The following is a 21,341-nucleotide window of genomic DNA, read 5'->3' as shown; positions in this document are numbered from 1 at the left end:
AAACCTCTTCAAACGCCAACACCGAACGTCGTGTAACAAGCAAGACAACTAGATCTCATTCTTATGACTTTCTGACCTTTTTGCACCATCTCGTTCTCACACTGAAATAGACCTCTCTGTGGTTGAAAGTTCAACGTACGTTTGGAATCGACTAAACTACTGGCGAGCATCCAACATTCTGTAAACCCCCCGGTTCAGGATTCTATTACCGTCGAGGCCTGAAATGAACACCCCTGGATCAACAACGGAGAACCAATGAATAGAACCGGGTTAGATAAAGCCTAACCGAAATAACATGACTTTTCTCAAACAAAACTGCCCCCCTCTCACTGGACCGGCGACGCGTTGGCGACCTCGCTGCGTCCTAGATTGAATTTGAGTTAGCCTTGACTTTACAATGGGAATACCATGCCAACGTACAAGTATGACTACAAAGACAACAAAACACACAAAGCGTAAAAATGTTCGTTTTTTATCGATTGAATTCGTTTAGCGCGGTGTTAAATCGCTCGGTCGCAGCGAGGTCACCAACGCGTCGCGGGTCCAGTGAGAGGGGGAAACATATATCATGCAAAATATAAAAGCGTGAAAAGACAACAAAACACACAAAGCGTAAAAAGATTCGTTTTTTATCTATGAAATTGGTTGAGCGCCCTGTCAAATTTTAGAGCGCCGCCCGGTCGCGGCGAGGTCGCCGCCCTAGTGGATGGGGGTATGTGCTATATTGCCACCAAAATATTCAATATAAAACGAGACAGAGGTGCAAATGATTTTCACCTAACTTCGGAAAGATATGTGCATGAGTCTGTATGATTCATTGATATTAGTCAATACAAAGTCAAGACAAAGCATATAATTAAGGCAGTCTTTGTCTCCCCCATTAGTTCTGGTTTAATAAGTGTTTTTCATCACTGATATTTCTGTATGAGAGGGTTTTGGCGGCTGCTCAATCAGAAAATGTTTCAAATTACAATCTTGATTATCCCTAATAAGTAAGTAATGTTTACAAAAATATAATTTTCATAGTGATAAAATATTAGAGTTCAACTTGCTGAAGCAACCAGTCATCATGTAGGATATCTCGATATATTGCAGTGGAAATATTTCACAACAACATCGCTGCAAAGCATATATTGAATTATTCGGTCTTTTTGCTCTTAGGTTGCATTTCTTTCGTCATTATCTAATTTTATCTTTCTGTAGGGACAACCTCAAGGATGCGCATTTATCATGTCAATTGAACTAAAGATTTTGTTGCATCTCATAGGGTATATTCTTTGCCCTAAGCATGTAAATGGAAAGCCTCACTTGTGGTCTAGTAACGCAGTCACGTCTTCATTCACAATCATTTTTGTGGCCGGTAGCCGGTCTGGGTTGAAGTGTTATCAAGAGATGACAGCAAAGTCCAAAATATCAAATAGTGAGTTCAGAGAAAGTTTCAAGTTTAATTGGATCATTCATCACAAACGCCACTGGAAACGTCGTACATTATTCATGGCTATCTTGTCTGTACGATCAATTTAACTGAGCAACTCATATTTGGATGTAGTGTGTGCAAAATTTCATCATCAGTGATTGTATGCTACTTGTACAATGTGTACTTCTCATGATGTACTAACCGTTTTACTAACACACATGGGAAAATTATGGCCTAGTCACTGAGCAAAGTTTGCTTCTATTTGACTTACGTCAAAGGGTGTCAAAGGTCAGACGACATCTGACCCTTGGCATACACAAGAGGTTAATTAATGCTGATGTAGTGTTACGCATACGGTTTTACCTGGTCTAATTTCCGCGCTATTTAGAAACACTGGCCTAATTACTGAGTAAAGTTTACTTTGAGTAAAGTTTACTTTTCTTTGACATCTGACGTTGGATGTATGTAGTAGAGGGGGATTTGATGACAAAAATCTCTGACTTAAGCTTTGACTTTAGGTAGAAGAAGATCACATTGGCAAATGGCAACATGCAAAATGTCAAGCTATTCGTTTTTATTCAAATTGGTGAAATCGAAACATTCTATGTATAAATTGGGGGAGAAACATCAGACAGGAATGAACCATAATATATATTGTACTTCCCGTTACCCTTGACCGAGTATTCTCTGAGATACTCAAAATGGAGTAGCTGTCGGACATTCGGTTTTCTCACATGGGAACACAGGTAAGATTAAGTAAAATGGACCTCTGTCCAGAACAGGCTTACCCACCCAAACCCAAGCGTTAACGTTCCCACTTTGTATAAACACAGACGTTGCAGTTCCAGAGTTATTCGGCAATCTTGTAGACGAAATTCTAACTTTTAAGACATTCCACCTCAACTGAAAATTCTACATAAACTGAGCATCCTACACCGACTAAACAGTCCACATCAAATGAACACTCTACATCAACCTAAAACTCTACATAAATTGATCATTCTACATCAACTGGGCATCATACACCGCCTTAACAGTCTACATCAACTGAACACTCTACATCAACCTAACACTCTACGTCAATTCTATATCAACTAAACATTCATTAATTGAATATTTCACATAACCCTAATAGCATTCTACATCAGCTAAACATTAACAGCAACTGAACATTCTATATCAAATGCGTTTTCTACATCAAATGTACAATATGAATTAGCGGAGCATTTTACATCAACTGAACATCCTACATCAAATGAACTTGCAGAGTGTTCACAGTTTCTCAATTTATGATTTCAGTGGGTTTGTAATCATATCTAGAGTTTTTTTCAACAATGCATAGCTCATAAACCGGTGACAGTACAATGTGGCAATGCTTTGTAAAGAGGATAATAGCAGTTACACACTGGTCTATCCTTACGTTGATTATTCGCGTGGGATAGCGCACATGTCAAAGGACCGAGGCACATTGACGATACCGCCAAAGTCTCCCACCGTGGAAGGCACTGGAGCGCCCTCTGGCAGGTGGAATGTGAAATGCTGCATTAAGGAGACGAACAGCAGAAAAAATTCCATCCTTGCCAGATGCTCCCCCAAGCAAACTCTGTGGCCTAAAGATACGAAAAGAAAATCAGAATGAGGTGTAGACGTTGCTAACAACAATATCACTATCATATTAAGGGTTACTTTAGATAATGAGATTATATCATAACTAGAGTTCCACGACCTCATATCTTCGCCAAATAAAATGAATTGTACCGACAGATGCAAGTACCAAATTCCCTCCATTTGATATGGCATTACATAGCAGTTTTTCTTAACAATGATTAAATTCAAGTCTTTAATTGCTTATCTATGTTCCCCTCTTTCTCAGTGTCTTGATATGCCACAGGTCTAAAAGTCCTCTCACGGAATGTCAATGACGGTTAGACATCCATGTAATAAGATACGCAATAAAACTGGATGGATTTTCGAAACGTAGTGAAGTAGTATAATTTTATCAAATATTAGACCCTGTTTTGCATAATCAGCATCTTATTGTTTAACTTGGCTTGGCTGTGTCAGTTATCAGATTCAGCTATTTTAAAATACCCAACATGAATAAAAAAGTCCTGTCATTTACGAGCATAGTGTTATTATCTTAGTTAGTATAATCTCAGCAATAATTCAAATGAGGTCATTTGAATAATTGATATTTCGATTATAATCAAGAATTACTAGCCTCTCTTTCTCAGTGAAGGATGACACAGTTTTCAAAGGTGATTTTGTTTTTATTTGTTTTTTCGGCTGTAGATGAGTACAGCCAGGGCTACCAAAGGCTAAGGCTATTACGGGTTAACCCTGGTAACTGAACAATATGCAGACCTTGATACAAGCTTTCACAAAGACTAGAATACGACTAAAATGCATATAAATGGGCACAAACATAGAACTCAGCGCATTTTAAAACATTTCATTAATCATGCAAATTAGGTCCTGTTTGGCATAATTACCATGTTACGTCAATCGTAAGATCAACTTTTAAATCTTCATAGCAAACATAACAGATACATTTTAGTCCTGCTTTTTCAATTGCCCAGCTAGTAAGCTAGCTGTTGACCTAGATTCAGGACGCCAGCTGTTGACCTAGATTCTGGACGCCAGATGTGTACTAACACATGCCGCGTACTATGGTGCGGCAGTCCTATATATGCAAATTATTACGTAAAGTAGGTCATGATCTGCATAATGAGCATATCATTATGCTGATCATCACCTAAGGAACATATATACCAAATACAAGAAAAATCCATCAACCCCTGCTTGAGTTATCATCCTCAAAAGTTACAAAGAAATAGGCCCACTGCAGTTTAAGGCAAGCCACAAGGGGGCCCAAACTTACATCACTTACTCTCTGCCCCAAGATCTATCTACCACTCAAAAATCATAACCTTAGTACCTGCAAAAAATTTGACCACAAACTTTAAGCGGATTAATAAACTTTCTTCATTTATTAAGCAAATTAGTTCCTGGTTTTCATAATATGTATTTGATTATGTAAAGCCTTACCCAAGCTATCTACATACCAAAAATCATGACGATCCGTCAACCCCTTTTGTAGTTATTAGCCTCCAAAGGTTTCAACAAAAACGCCAACTGCAGGTCCAAACAAGCCGCTAGGGGGGCCAAACTTACACCACCCATTCCCTGTTCCAGACTCTATGTATTGGTGAAAAATTATGAACCTGGCACTTCGAGAAAATTCGACCACAAAATTTAAAACTCAGCTGCAGTACCTTAATTATCCGCTAGGAGGCCCATTATCGAACTTGACCTTCCTCTTTAACATTCCTACCTACCAACTGAATATCATGTACAGCTGTCAACAGCACCTCGAGTTATGCTGGCGACATACAAATTCACACACATATAAAGTCCGCTGCAGTACCGACGGAAAATGCCAGGGAAACCATTTTTGAACTTGACCTCCGTTTTCACAACATCTACACACTTGCAAAAAATCCTGAAGATCCATCAACGTTTCCGTCACTTTTTTTGCCTACATACAAACACAAAAAAATGCAAAGTCTGCTGCAGTACTGTTGGAAAACGCCAGGTATACCATTTTTGAACTTGACCTTCCTTTGCACATCCACGACACACCTACCAAAAATCATAAAGATTCATTGAAGCTTTCTTGAGTTATGCTCCTGACATACATAAAGACCCACCCAACAGATTTTTCAACCGAAAACATAATCTTCCCCGAGTACAAGTACTCAGCGAAGATAATAATTCAGTAAAGGAGCCGAACGGATCCGGCCTTAAGTTGGAGATAGAAAGATACGCCAAAAAAGCAATTACTCAGACAACTGGATATGATTTTGGAAACGGTCAGACGTTTCAAGTAGCATCAATAGAAATATATTGAATTCCCACACTGACCTATGGAAAACGGGATGAGCGCTTCGTGCTTGACGAAGTTACCGTTCTTATCCAGGAACCTGTCGGGGTTGAACTTGTCCGGTTCCGGGAACAGCTGAGGGTCCCTGTGCACGGACCACAGGTTGAACTGAAACACATTATGTCAGTGGTGTTGTTACAGAGATTTGGCTGATCATTTGCTATCATTATCGTCTGCCTGCTTCTGTACATAGTTTTTGTGCGTGCGTGCGTGCGTGTGTGCGTGTGTGTGTGTGTCTACGTGTGCGTGTGTGTTTATACTTGTCTGTGCATCACTTAACTATTGTCACATTTTAGTCTAGATACGTAGTGTAAGTTCATAAATTCTTACGAAGAGAGTGGCGTCCGCTGGGATGGTGTAGCCGTTGAGTGTAGTGTTCTTGGAAGCCGCGTGGGGTACAGTCATTGGTACGATGGTGTTGATTCGGTGGACTTCCGCTAGGGTCGCTGTTGTGTAGGGCATGCTGCTCCGATGATCATAGGACGGAGAGGCTTGGCCCAGAACTGAGTCGATCTCCTGGTGAACCTGTGGTGGAATGCAGGTTTCATTTTAGAATGCATCAAATTACAGAAGGCTATAAGCGACACAACGTGGCATCGTCTATAATCTTTCAAATCGCTGTGCAGGAGAGTGGTTTGACCTCTGACCTCCAGAACCTAACGACTATGTACCTGGCATGGTCCTGGCAAGGATAATAGCTAAAATTATACACGGCATTTCATATACAAATGTGTTTTTGCCTCGAATACATTGTTGCTTTACTTGTATGTGTGTACCGAGAACCTCTCTGAAAATCAGTGTCCAGTCACTCATGGTCACCCTGGTAAAAGAAAACAGACTGAAGTGAATAGATATATAAAATGCGTAGACACTTACCTTTTTCTGGATGTCGGGATTTAAGACCATATACAGCAAGGCCCAGCGAGTGGTGGTGGATGTGGTCTCCGTTCCGGCGGCGAACAAGTCAAAAAGTAGCTGAGAGTAACAACAAACAAAAGGCTTCTTTTACATATGGCCCTACTGTCCAAAAGGCTTGGTATGTATTGCCGATCAACCTATCATGATTTCATAGATATTCAAACAAGACATTTATGGTATCTTATGACCCATGTTGCACACAAGAAGAAGTTGAACCGACCTCTTGCAGCTGCTTGTCGCTGAAGTGCGCCCGTGCCTGTTCGTCATGAGCCCGCTGTTGCTCAAGGAGGAAGGCGTCGATGAAGTCCCGGATGTCGTTTGGGTCAAATGTCTCCCTGTGTTTCTCTATCTGTTCTCTACAGAACTCTTGAAGCCCTAAAGTAAGGCGGACTAGTTTGTCTTGCTCTGGTGATCCGAATGGAAGGCGCCGAAACACGGGATGTATGTTTGGAAGAACATCCTTGGTAGGTTTGCTTTCAACAGCAGTGTTCAATAGGCCAATCAACCGCAGAAAGTCAGGGTCGCCAAATTCAAATCGATTCCCGAAGGCAATGGAGCAAATGACATTAGCAACAACATTTTGCAACATTCCTTTGATATCAAATGGTTGTCCATTTTTCGCCCCAACCTCCTGGACTAACTCGTTGGCTTCCTCTCGTACCTTACCCTCCAAACTCCGCTTGCCGACGCCGAAGTCACGGAGGGTCATCAGGGCAAACTTACGCTGGTGTTTCCACTCTGGTCCGTAGGCGGCGAAAAGAACACCTGAAGAAAAAAAGATCCTCGAAATTTCTTTCTATTCTTAAACTCACAGTTTATGATGATAACATAGCTAAAAGCCACAGTATAGTACCACACATAAAGCATATGTTTCACAGAAAGCGACCCACCTTTAGTTGAAGTTGGGGTGGTTCCATCCCCACGTAGATCCGCTACTACCGGAAAGATTCTCCGACTGGAGAATTCGTCAGCCCTTTTGACCAGGGCGTTCCGGATGGTTTTGTAGCCGCTGACGACGATGTTTACATCCCGCCCAATCCACACGGTCATGACGTCACCGTATTGTTTGGACAGCTCTGTGAAGGTCGCAGGTACGAAGGCACACTGGAAGGACAAACATGACCGTACGGTTAACACATTCTGCCTGTTCCCAAAATCATTCTATTTCATGTATCTTTAAGTTTTTGATGTGACCTTTAAGCCATGCATAACGTAAGCCCCTGTCGTCACACATACCCGACCATTCCCAACCATCCTCAGACCATGGTCGGGAGGAGGTTGGGAGCAAGGTCGGCTGTGGTTGGCAGTCGTTCTGTGAAGTTGGCTAAGTGCCGAATGTCTCACGATTCCTTTGTAACTCATTCCCAACCAAGGCGACTACTACCAGAACGTTTGACAACTACCATTCCTTCACACAACCGGCACACAACCACAAACTCAGCTGCGGAAGAACAGCGGAAAACGTGTTGAAGCTAACTTTGACCCCGATTTTACTTCTCGTTGATGCTTACATTTCGAACATAGGTAATGGCCCCCTTTTCTTAAAATCACTGAGTATGTCTTTTTCAATTCGTAAGAGAGTTGGCAATCGGACGGCAGCCTGCGGCTAGAGGTCGGGATGGATGATTGGGAGTGATTGGAAGTAGGTTCGAAGCATTCGGGATCTGTTGGGAGTAAGTCATTTACCGTTGATGATTGTGACATGGTCGTCGCGCATGGCCTAAAACAGGTCGGGCTACTCCCAACCAGCCAGCCAGCCACAGCCAGCCAGTTTTAAAGACAGTCTCGTTCCCTTTAGTCCGCTTCTAACGATCACTACCCGTTGGCGGAGTAACGACCATGAGAGGCGGACTAAAGCTAACAAAACTGGACTCTAGGCTAGGGCAGTGGTCGTGGCAAGGTCGAAGGAAGGTCCTGAATGTGTGACAGTGGTTTAAGGCGCCGAAACCTATGCTCCAAGTGATAACTTTCTAGCATCATTGCAGAATGTGCTATATGAATATGGCTAAACGTTTTGCATTTTCTAACTTTGCCATGCTGTATCAGTACTTCGTAGTCGTAGTATATTGAATCAAAACAGGTATCTACTCTGAACACAATATTGCATGTATTGAAGCAAAGGAAATAGTAAGTGGTAAGAAAACAAGGAAATTTTAGTACTCTCAGTGTTCACCTTAGCTAACATGGGGATGTTCCCGAGCAGCGGCCAGCCCCAGGGACCAGGCGGGAGGTTCTTGGGTCGCTGCAGGTACAGGTAAGTCAGCAGGCACGTACAGGCGGCCACGAGGAACGTCGGCACATCAACAAAGTAACGGACCATCGTCACAAGTTCCAATAAACTGGCCATTCTGGACAAGTTTTGTACAGATGTTGTAGTGAAAAGTACAAGTTATTCTTACAGGTTGCTATGCTCAACTCTCAACTTAAGAGTAAACAGGGAGGTACCAACACACCTTAAAGAGGGGTTGTCGATAACGGGATGGTGTGAACAAGGCAAAGTCAGTTTTTTTGGCAAATCCATTGCCACTGATTACTGACAAACTGACCTTGACAGTTTCGAAAACTCAGTTATTGAATAGTCTTATATTGAGGTATGTCCAATTCCATGACATAAACATTTGAACTTCCCCTGCAGTTTTTCACAGATGGTAAGTTCGGAGGTCAAGGTATCCTAGTTAGTTGACCATAAGGACGATGATCTTTGCCCAAGTAGAACCCATTGATCGTCAGGGACAAAGGTCTAAGTACACAATTATGTTGCCCCAGTCAACATTGTAGGCCATTGGCAGGTTGTTTATCCATGTCTCTGCATAAAGTTAACCGTAGTCTGTATCACAGTTTGTGGCAGACTGCGTTGGAGCGCGCTGGGGGAAGCTTTTCTAACTCCATAGCGATTGTTTTGCGCTTGGGGATCTGTGCCATGACGTATGATAAAACGCCAGGTGGCGTTTTACACACTGACGAAAAACAAATCCACTGTAACATGCACTGCTTCATGTCCGCTAGTCGGCGCTATAAACCTCTTCAAACGCCAACACCGAACGTCGTGTAACAAGCAAGACAACTAGATCTCATTCTTATGACTTTCTGACCTTTTTGCACCATCTCGTTCTCACACTGAAATAGACCTCTCTGTGGTTGAAAGTTCAACGTACGTTTGGAATCGACTAAACTACTGGCGAGCATCCAACATTCTGTAAACCCCCCGGTTCAGGATTCTATTACCGTCGAGGCCTGAAATGAACACCCCTGGATCAACAACGGAGAACCAATGAATAGAACCGGGTTAGATAAAGCCTAACCGAAATAACATGACTTTTCTCAAACAAAACTGCCCCCCTCTCACTGGACCGGCGACGCGTTGGCGACCTCGCTGCGTCCTAGATTGAATTTGAGTTAGCCTTGACTTTACAATGGGAATACCATGCCAACGTACAAGTATGACTACAAAGACAACAAAACACACAAAGCGTAAAAATGTTCGTTTTTTATCGATTGAATTCGTTTAGCGCGGTGTTAAATCGCTCGGTCGCAGCGAGGTCACCAGCGCGTCACGGGTCCAGTGAGAGGGGGAAACATATATCATGCAAAATATAAAAGCGTGAAAAGACAACAAAACACACAAAGCGTAAAAAGATTCGTTTTTTATCTATGAAATTGGTTGAGCGCCCTGTCAAATTTTAGAGCGCCGCCCGGTCGCGGCGAGGTCGCCGCCCTAGTGGATGGGGGTATGTGCTATATTGCCACCAAAATATTCAATATAAAACGAGACAGAGGTGCAAATGATTTTCACCTAACTTCGGAAAGATATGTGCATGAGTCTGTATGATTCATTGATATAAGTCAATACAAAGTCAAGACAAAGCATATGATTAAGGCAGTCTTTGTCTCCCCCATTAGTTCTGGTTTAATAAGTGTTTTTCATCACTGATATTTCTGTATGAGAGGGTTTTGGCTGCTGCTCAATCAAAAAATGTTTCAAATTACAATCTTGATTATCCCTAATAAGTAAGTAATGTTTACAAAAATATAATTTTCATAGTGATGAAATATTGGAGTTCAACTTGCTGAAGCAACCAGTCATCATGTAGGATATCTCGATATATTGCAGTGGAAATATTTCACAACAACATCGCTGCAAAGCATATATTGAATTATTCGGTCTTTTTGCTCTTAGGTTGCATTTCTTTCGTCATTATCTAATTTTATCTTTCTGTAGGGACAACCTCAAGGATGCGCATTTATCATGTCAATTGAACTAAAGATTTTGTTGCATCTCACAGGGTATATTCTTTGCCCTAAGCATGTACATGCAAAACCTCACTTGTGGTCTAGTAACGCAGTCACGTCTTCATCCACAATCATTTTTGTGGCCGGTAGCCGGTCTGGGTTGAAGTGTTATCAAGAGATGACAGCAAAGTCCAAAATATCAGATAGTGAGTTCAAGAAAGTTTCAAGTTTAATTGGATCATTCATCACAAACGCCACTGGAAACGTCGTACATTATGCATGGCTATCTTGTCTGATCAATTTAACTGAGCACATCAGACTTGGATATAGTTATGCAGCATTTCATCAGCAGTGATTGCATGCTACTTGTACAATGTGTACTTCTCATATGGTACACGTACGGATCGTGTAAATCGTCAAAAGGTAACGTTCCTGTTAAATACATCGATTTTGTATCATTCTTGACAAGACGAATTTTCTTTAAAAATTTAAGGTCGTACAAGCTTAAGGTAGTGAACATGGTGCTGTGGGCGGTGAGAGTGGTGAATGAAATATACATCATTCCCATCAAGAGTTCAGATTTGCGCTGTTTGAGATTTATGTTTGCCTGATTGCTATTTGATAGTGACACATCTCTTGTCGTGTAGGTGGCTTTGATTGAGCACCATTAAAGCTATTATATATGTATTACAGAATTGATCGCTCGTTAGAAATTGAGATTGAAATTGACTGATTTGTATAACAGTGTAAATGTAACAATGCAAGCATTACATGTTGATAAATGACTTTGCCAATAAGTAGTACCAATGCTAGAAGGAAGGGTATGAGAGAAATCAATTCCGGAGATTTTAATGAACCCAGCCGCATGACGAGCATCAACTCCCTACTGCCTTTCAGATACTCTGCCTTTGGCCGCTTCAAACAGCATTTTCTATTGCTTGCTCTTCGGTAACCCTTTAATCAACGAGAACCATCTTGTTGAAATGTCAGACGAAAGGCCGTGTTCAGTTGATTTTCTAGATCGTACCGCTCCCCCTTCAAATCTCTTATCTACACCGTGCAGTTCACACAAAAGTTGTTTTCTGCCTGATGTTGCATGCAACATTCACGCACCGACACGGCAATCTCACATAAAAGCCAGCATCCTTTCAACTAATCTTAATTCAATTTGATTGGAAGCGTATCTCAAGCGTAGACCACAGTTTGCTAACGGCAAATATTAATTTTCTTTCGAACTCGACACTTTTATTCCATGCTTAGAATATCTAAAGAAGAACACAGAGTGCTTCTGCAATGCCTTTTATCAATTACCTCTAAAGGCGTCCTCTGTTTTTTGTTAGCTATCGGATGTCTAGGCGTTGCATCGTTCGTCAATGTACCTTTGTACATAAGAAATCCTTTGTGATCAAACCATACACGGCAGATGAGAGAGTCTCAAGAGACAGCTGAAGAAATAGACGCTAAGAAACTAATATCTACGAAGTGGTCATGACTTCGTTCATCGTCAGTGTGGTAGTTGAGGGCAACCATAAAGGACAACTGGAGGATGCTTTTGGAACACGTACATACTGTCAATACATTACGTGATGCTAATACAAAGTGCTTCCCAAAAAGAAAGAAAAACAAATCGTCCCAGTAAGCTCCATGCTGTAAATCAATTATCTCTGAGGGCACAGTCTGATGGTTTAAATGATTGGGACTCGCATCCCGTGACTTTCATACGAAGTGATACTTTGCAGAGATGGATTGTGGATGGGAGGGGGGGGGGGTTCACAACGGTTGGCAACAGCCAAGAGACAATGGGAAGGAATGGCGACTCGCCTCAGTACATATATTGACTGATGTGCCATCTGATGAGAATGCGAAGTGATTTCCAAGTAATGGCCAACGAAAGACTATTGCCACTAGACTGAGTCGCTGAGAGGTTTATCTGTCCTTGACACAAGGGCGTCCCGGGGCGATGTCCTTGGTGCTGAAATAGGTAGTCCCTAATCCATGCCACGCTGACTAAAGGCAGTTTTGACGAAGAGTGTGTGCGCTGGGCCGCCAGGACGCAGGAGAAAGAGCGGTAGAGGTGTGCCGAGGAGGTTAGGCAAGCTCGCAGCAGCTCAGATGTTACGGTGGTGGGCGCTGACCCAGCAACGTGTGCGCGGGGAGTTTATGGAAAGCCTATGGGTTCTGCAGCTGGTGATGTGAGGGAAGAAGTTTGAAGCCACTCCGATGTAAAGTTGGTGGGTGTTGAGCTGTCACGAAGGCTTTAACACTGGTGGTTGATTGATCAGGATAGTCAGTAACCTTACGTAACATCAGCATGATCAAAGATTGCTGCCTTCAAGCTTAAGGAACATGTAAAGATTCTGCTGGAAAGCAAGTATCGGCTTCCGTGTAAAATCGATTCTACTTCTTGTATGACTCTCAAGGGGATAACACTTTTGGTGACAGAAAACAAAATCTTCGTTCCAGTACGTCCTTCTCAGACTGACCGTGAGAAGACTAGTCACGTAGTTAATGTGATCACGTACGAGGTTTAGTACAACGTTTGGCATGATATGGAGCTCTCGATCCATCTTCTTAGGCCATCTAAATGTTTCATGGAAAATGTGCTGCCTCTGGAAACGTTATCTGCTGTCTGCATAATTATTACACTTAGCGAGAACAATATCATCCGAAGCAAACCGTTATTCTCCAAACAGTACGCCTGGATTAGTCATTTGATTCCATTGTTTCAGGTCACGTTCCAACCGTAGGAGGTAGAGCTAAATAGGAAAGTACGTCAATCCCTCAAGAATTGAAGTCTATTTTGGCACCCTTGCACTCAATACACTCTTCCCTCATTACGACTTTCATTAGCCAAAGAATTTCATTAGAGTTTAAACGGGTCTGGAATGTAATCTACCCTTCATCCTCCCATTCACGGCGCTGCTGAGTGGCAATGATAGCTAATAGTTTTCTCGAGAGTAACGAATCAGCGTGACCTGTCAAAATCACATTAACCCGGGCACACACAGAGGAAGACGCTTTCCCAATAGCGTCTGGTCGGGTAGAAAATGTACTTTGAATTGGCTCGTCTCATAAAAATTAATAGAGAATGAATTAGGTCCATGTTATATCCGCCACGGTTATTACCTCCATGAAAAGTTGAGGTATTGTTTATGGGTCAGTCTGTCTCTGTGTGTGTCTGATAGTATGTGTTTTATGTGTTCCCGCAAATTTGTGGTCAGCAATAGCTTATAAACCTCTGGATGGATGGTGATGATATTTGGTATGTGGGTAGGTCTTTGTAAGACGAGGGTCAAGGTTGATTTTGGGCTCCATGGTGTGTGCCTTTAGTACTGCAGCAGTACTTCCAATTGTTTAATCTTTTGTCCTGGACATGCTATGATCTTGATTTACTGGTGGCTTTTGATGTAAGGACGAAGTGGTGTAGATTTTAGCCCCCTAGCAGCTTGTTACAATTTGCATTGAAATCAGACCAACGTCATGTAGGAATCGGACAGAAAGGAATGTGTATACATGGTATTTCATGCGATGTCCTTCCGGAATTCCATGCATTCACAGATGTAACAGTAGCCATAATCTTCTCTAACGTCTTTGCGTTGTTTGCTGTTGTCCCTGTGCAGGGCTTTTTGCCACATGTTCACTCTTCGGCTGACATCGAATAGCCAAGTGGCTAGGCCAGCAGGTACGAGATTGAGAGGTCACGTTTTCGATTCCTGGCATTTCTGGATAGACGATGTGTCCCTGGGAATGGCACAAGACCTTTCTCACTCCATCAAGGTTCAAAATGAGTACCTGAAGTGGTAGAAGAGGGCTGGCCTGTGTCTTCTAGTACCGTACCGTGACCTAGACACAGTGAATCAACAACCCACTCAACCTTTGCCATTAACACTCATGATGAAATGCCGGCGTTGTAAGTGGGTAATCACAGACGTTTATAGAAATGAAGGCGCCCCCTTCTCTCCTCCTATCTTTTCTTGCCAAGTACTTATGAGCTCTAGCCTCTTACAATACCTCAACGTTTCGCATCTAAGCATGGCATCAAATAAAATCATTGTGAAAACCACGAAGGACACGTTTTCAATTCCTAGAGTGATCATGGTTAAATCACCTGCTCTTCTCTGGACTTTATGTCTCTTGATGGCTGTATAACTCAAACGCGCAAGTTCGACATTTAACCTCAAACAAGGAACAGTGAGTGGTACCAAGATGGATATCATGACAAGTAGTAGTGCTAGCACACTCTAATGCATGACATTACTTTCCACCGACATATTCATGTCGAAAGGCAGTAACGGTTTGTAACACTACGTGATTCATAGCTTAATACTAAAGAAATAATGATAATACATCAACATTGATGGTACTGGAGCAAGCTAGGTGCACTTAGAGTGCATTCCGTGAGATAGCCAATTGCATGTAACGATATGGAGCACTTATTGCAGCCATATCCGACTTTGTAACACATGGTTGGATACATTACTGAGATGATGAACTCTTTCTTTTAACTTACTTCAACCCACGAAAAAAAACGTTTCCACAAAAAAAAAAGATGTTTGCAAATACAATGTAAGCGACTTAAGATCCGTATGTTTACAGCTGTGCCTGAATGCCGATCACGTTGACACATTCCTTTTAGCCATCAAGAACTGCCCTTCCGGCCCTGACATTTACCACAGGGAATCTATTAAGCACCGAAGTGCTTATCTGTGAGTGACAGGAAGACCTACTTTCTACATTGTACGGAAAAGACATTTGACAGGGTTCAAGCCTTTAGCCCCAATTCTGCCGTTACGGTAGAAACTCCATTTCACACGACCCGTCGCTATCTAGGTACATTCACATGCATACCATTTGGTACAGCAGTGGTAGACTAGTTCTGTACTTCACTTCAAAGAAGGTATCGAATAATGTCGTGTTCGTTTATATATATATGTATAAGGATGATATACAAATGTTGTATCGGAAAGGATATCGTATGCAACGAACAAAATTCTGATGCAACGTGGACCAAACATCCAACAGAAACCGTGATGAATTCTGTTGAAACTACAAGACAGTAACTCCTGGACATGCCTGATGACACGTTGCAACTGACGTACCATACCGGTCAAAGGTTAAAGCGGTTGACAGTTGGCAGTTAACTTTGCCAGTGATTATTGATGACTAGAATACAAACAAGTCACCATCTAGGCTGATCGCATGTAATTGTTACATGGCAAAGAGGCCGGCGCTGGTCAAGGAATTTCTCCAAATGGCAAATCGACAGCCAAATCAAGTTAAAGTTTGTTGGTCAAATGAAGAAATTTCATTATGCACCCAAAGTAAAGGTACTAGTATGAACAGTCTTTAATTCCTTAATTTCCTGACATTGGTTGCTGTTTGCGGGACACTCAGTCATGTGCAGCAGCCTGCAGGCAGAATTAATCATCAGCTTTTTTTTTTCAAATTGACATCAAGACGGATGGTAATGGCCACTATTGTACGAACGATTGCGTTCATCGAGTTCAATGACTTAGTGATGAACTCCTTGAAGTTCATAGATTGATTCATAGCTATAGTTTAGTGATGAACTCCAGGGCCGTAGACGGACTTATCCTGTAAGTACTGGTTTGCGTAGTCTACTTAACTGCAAAGTACACGATGAGAAATGTTGCTCATAACCTGGCCTTTGCAACCAATAAAACCAATAATAGTTTTATTGCTAGGCCTACAACGTTGGGATTTAATTTCACCATTGAATTCCGTTGAGTGATAGATAGATAGACACCAGTAGATAGATGGATTGATAAGATAGATATAGTGAAATGTAGAAAGAGGGCCAGAGAAAGAGTAAAGAAAATATTGCTTATATTGTTTTATCATTCACATATATGTAAGTCTATGTCATTGATCTGTTGGTAATATATTCGACATTGACTCACACACTAATTTATTCTACGTGCATTTTACAATACTTCACAAAATGACTGGTGAAAGGTCAATCATTTTACGCATGAAATACGAGCAGGCGTCGATTTCAAGATCAGCCGAAGGTTAGAGATTGACATTAAGATTGTTTATGGTTTCCATTGTTCCATTTATGGCTCAACTTGGTATTTCTGAAGGGATTATCAAAGTAGTTGATGCCAAGAGAGAGTTTGTAAATATAAATTACGTTCAAACAAAAACCCCAAGAAACACACAAACGAACAGTCAACCAATATAGGCCTAGGAACTTGAGAATAAAAGGTCGTATCGAAAAAGATTTAAATAGAATTACAACCCAATCGGGAACAACAAGTACGTGTATCAATATTGGATATTTCTCAAATGAATCTTGACAACGTGATTTCCATGCTAAGTGGACTGCTGGAGAAAGTATACAAATTCTGTGCAAGACGTTGTTTGTTGTTGCTTCATATATGGTTAGAGAAGTTCATGGTGTATGGTCAATACAATGAGAGTGTGTTGGTCTTAAAAATAGTTTTCACGGTTGTTAACATTAATTCGCCGCAATAAAAACGCAGTTACTGTATAATCACATGTGAGTATTCTTGTCAATATCCATTCCAGTACCAGTAGTTATCATGTTTACTTATATTACGGCTTACTTCATAAAATCAGTCTCCTCACAATAAGTAGATTTCATTGACAAAGGTGCCATATCCGGTCTACCACTGCAGGAAAGAGATAGTTCTGTGTAGAATTTGCCACACATCTTAGTAAAATCAATACAGATGTTATTCCTATCTTCTGGATATCTTTGCGGGCTGATAGTGTTGACAACTCAAAACCGATGAAGTATTGATTGGGTCTGTTTTAGCCGACTTCAAGACCAAAAATGTCACGCATGGCTTTGCTCACAATCAGGTTCTAGATATCTTAAGTAGCATTGAACAAGGAAGTCGATCAGAACGTGCTCTCTTCCTAAATGATGGTGAAAGGCTCTTGTGTTCTTGATGTTGGAGACCATCCAACTCATCCTTGGAAGTTTGCTGCAAATCCCTTTGGTTAACAGAACGCCCTTATGCTATACATCTCTTTCTTTCTTTTGTGTTCTGGTTGTTGATGACCTTCAAAGGTGAAACTCGTCTTTGAACCTTTTCGTCCAGATGCCCTTTTCACATAGAAAACCTCTGGGCTCATCTCGGTCAATATCAATCCTTCGATACTAACGATTTTCATCAGTTCTTATCTTCGGACCTCTGTCATCTTGACAATGATGCATATGCGTATTTTTCGAGCAGAGGTTGGAGGGCTAGGAGTGACCGCGATTTTATCATCTGCAAATCATGGGCACTCCTAATCCCCCTCCCCCTTAAAGCTCTGCTCGGAGAATAGCATATGCTGATACATCGCCCTTTAAACACCTGAACAAAGGACGCATCATGTAAATTTCTGGACCTTGTGACACTACTTGCGGCATTGCTAACGACGTCCATTCAAGTATTGGTGAATGCTGTGTTAGTTTTCGATCGCCGCGTGGATGAAACATTCATGTCAGAATTGTATTTGTTATTTCTATTTTCCCCTGTCGATGCGAGATGCCATTGGCTTTGCTATGATGGATGGCGAATACCCACAGATTTGATGAGGGTTTACCTGAAACCTGGCCACATAAAACCCTCTTATCGCCATACGTGGTTGTCGAACAAACGTTGTCCTTGGCCTGTCCTCTAGAGCAAAGCGAGCATCTTAACAAGCAGATCACAACAGGTAACGAGAAGAAAGACGCCGGTTAAGCAGATAAATGTGTGTCAATCGTATACAGTACGATCATCTCGGTATTAGGGAATTAAGCCCAAGTGACTACATGGCCTGATCCGATGAAGATCTACGGAGGCTCTTGTGGACTTCCTGACGCGTAGTTCCAGATAATCCACTCCAAATATTTGTTAATATGTGGCTTTGGTTCTCTGCGTGTAGGAAGTACCCAATATGCAAACGTTGGCTGCATTTCGTAACCAGTAGTGAGTATACCCAACCTTTTCCATTCCAAATTCCAGCGATGAATAAATTTCCAGGACATCGTCGCCAGATATTCTGCATTATAGGATGCTCTTAGAGAACTTTGATCAGCAGAGCATCACGGAACACACTTTCAAATCTGACAAAGTGCTAAAGAGGTTCTGATATACATGACCATTTACGACAATGTCAGAAATATTCGCCAGCGTGAGTATCTTGTGGGCGTGATTAGAAAGTTTCGTTGTTACCTCCTACTGTGTGGCCATCGATTGCAAAGCCTAATGTCTGGACGCCCTTAAATTCTAGACCCCTGCATTTTTCCAAGAAGGTTGATTTGCCGACACCAATCGATCATCATTGTTGATGATGTATTATTAGCTACCGTTCATTACTCGTGGGGTGAATAATCAGACGTCCGGAGAAATGAATTCATTGTCATCAGTCGCCACGCCGTGCGTGAATGGAGCGGAAAATTACAGATCTAACAGACCCGTAGCCCGGCAGAACACAACTGTCCCGGATAACAGACGGCGCATCTGGCGTTAAAAGCCAGCACTCTTAAGTTGATCACGGGGGACATTGCTACAAGTGTGCTTCATGATTACGTCTCGACAGGCAGTCGGGTATCCATGTCTGCTGCCATGATATGTCTTACGGCTGTCTGATCCTTAATTCCCGTGATCCGTGAAATGTTTGTCATAAACTTTTTAGACACATAAATGATCGTAATCACAGCTGAGGATGCTTTTGCGGGCGTCACATTTTCAGCCGTATCAAGAGATTGAAGGCCCCAAACTACTTATTTGTAGTTTTCCTTTGTTCCCTTCGGATATCTGTTCCGATTACTACTCTTCAAAACCTGCAATTGTTCCTTACATAGTAACGAACCATGCGGCGATGACAATGATGAACAAGGATTTGGTAAAAAAAAAGACTAATGTGCAGATTTTTATTGCTTAGTCTGTGCAACACCACGTCTCGCTGGTAAGAGGCGTAACGGTCCCTTTTCCACAGGTCTAGAGCCACTCAGTCGGAGGCCGCTTGGAACAAGATTTAATCAAATCAAAAATCAAAAAGCCTTCTTTCACAAAAACATAAACCATTTGGCCTTTCTGGTCCATGGAAAATTAGCTTAAGGAATAAAATGTAATATGGCTTTTAATGTATAGATGTACACATACATCGAAAAACCGTCTTTGACAAAAAAACATAGACCAGATAGCTTTAATGCTCCACGGCAAATTAGTGTAAGGACAAAAATGTAATCTAGCTTTTATAGATGTACATGTAGATAAGGCATGCAGTAGAATACCAGTTTCGCGGGAAGTGAATAAAGATGTATCTTAGCATAACGCAAAGTGCCAATAACAATCTCAGCAGCCAAATTACAAACGTAACCAGGCGGTAAAATTGTTGGCACAGCTAGCAACCTGTAATAACTGAACGTCATAACAATAACATCGCCCACAGCTTCATATTTATATTCCGTTAGCAATAACTTAGAAGGGGGAGTTTGCAGCAAAATTGACGTCTGGAGGGGCCATGCTAACAAACTTTTACAAACTCAAGTAGTCAGAGACATCTGTATGAATCCTGACCAGTGTCGGTCAAGTCCTGTACTGGAAAATTGGGACTGTCGAGCGGGAAGAAAGTGCGATCTATCATCTGTATACATCATCTTTCATGTTTACGGAATAAGGTTCAATGTCTTATCTCTGACAGTTTGACAGACAGAGACGACATCACTGGAGCAAGGACTGGGTGAAAGTCAAGTTTCGATTTGTGCTTGTCATATTAAATCCAACTTACCTACTCACGGCAATCACATTAAAGACGCCAGCATGTACATGTTTATTTCGCAACAAACACAGTATATAGTCTATAGTATATACATGTAACGTTACCCAGTGAGATATTGCTGGCTAGAATGCAAATAGGCTAATGTTCAATTCAATCTCAGCTCGTCAGGCACACAAAGCACAACAAAGCGGTGATTGTAGAATATAGCAGATCAAAGCATTTACCTTGGTTGGGGAACAGCATATACTATCAAGCACAACGTTAGTTCTGCTCGAAGAATCAGCACCATGCAAGATTCGGCAAGCTGAGCAGGGCTTTAATAGCATCCACTATTTAATGACATAATTTCAAGGCCTATTGAACACGATTAGCTACAAAATCACTGAAATTACCATTTCTTTGTCCAAATATGCATGAATAATCTATATTTCCAAAATATTTGCAAGTGTATTTAATTGTGTTAACAATTGTTAAAGGATGTCTTTCAACCTGTCAATTTTTGCATTAAAACTTTGACATAACAAATGTGTTATGTGGCTGAATAAGAAAAATAGAAACGGTTGGTATAGTTTGACATAATTTGATATGGCAAGAAATATTAGACATCGTATTCCGGCCGTAAAAGCGGACAGTTAAAGCAATCCCTGCTCGTAACATCTCAGCCCATTTCCTACATATTTTACGACAAGATCAGGAGAAGATTGAATGGGTAATCCTCGCCACTGCAAATTTCTTCCGCGCACAGTATAAATTACACGGCGTGTCAACAGCATTGATGAAAGGATTTATTGTGTTATCTTCCTGCATGCCTGTGCACTTACCGTACCTGCGCGAGCACTCCCATAACGTCATTCGATCTCGCCTTTATCGTTCACGCCAGTTTCCTAGTTGCGGATAGCCCGGAGAATGGTGAGGATACATCCCATTTATCGTATCGAAAGAACGATTACAATTCCGATAGACCAATGATCTGAACGAAGCAGCTCAAGGGGGAGTCAAGAGGGGGTGTTGATGGTGATCGTGTATCTATCCCGTGGTATTTCCCGATCGATTTTCCCATTCTTGTGCATGGCTTTAATCTATTAC

At 41.7% G+C, this 21,341-nt stretch overlaps 1 protein-coding gene across 1 annotated transcript; it reads right to left on the bottom strand.

Annotated features, from left to right (window-relative positions):
- Positions 1-1,976: 1,976 nt before the first annotated feature.
- On the bottom strand, positions 1,977-8,717 carry LOC136439007 (cytochrome P450 2U1-like). Its single transcript, XM_066434102.1, has 7 exons — positions 8,452-8,717; positions 7,169-7,382; positions 6,499-7,043; positions 6,237-6,335; positions 5,691-5,885; positions 5,342-5,468; positions 1,977-3,027 (listed from the first exon to the last, which is right to left on the bottom strand). Exons 1-7 carry the CDS (start codon positions 8,623-8,625, stop codon positions 2,843-2,845), a joined length of 1,539 nt encoding a protein of 512 aa, XP_066290199.1. The 5' UTR covers positions 8,626-8,717; the 3' UTR covers positions 1,977-2,842.
- Between the last annotated feature and the right edge of the window lie 12,624 nt (positions 8,718-21,341).

Source organism: Branchiostoma lanceolatum, chromosome 7 (assembly GCF_035083965.1).
Source record: "Branchiostoma lanceolatum isolate klBraLanc5 chromosome 7, klBraLanc5.hap2, whole genome shotgun sequence".
NCBI classification, from domain to species: Eukaryota; Metazoa; Chordata; class Leptocardii; order Amphioxiformes; family Branchiostomatidae; genus Branchiostoma; species Branchiostoma lanceolatum.
Note: the sequence above shows the minus strand (reverse complement) of the source record. Positions and strands in the feature narration are given on the sequence as shown.

Bases quoted from the DNA above. Each gene is read 5' to 3' on its own strand.
- LOC136439007 (XM_066434102.1), bottom strand. From the start codon at position 8,625: ATGGCCAGTTTATTGGAACTTGTGACGATGGTCCGTTACTTTGTTGAT. The intron at 6,336-6,498 runs GTCGGTTCAACT...TGTTACTCTCAG, and splicing joins GCGACAAGCAGCTGCAAGAG to CTACTTTTTGACTTGTTCGC. The intron at 5,886-6,236 runs GTAAGTGTCTAC...ATTCCACCACAG, and splicing joins ATCCCGACATCCAGAAAAAG to GTTCACCAGGAGATCGACTC.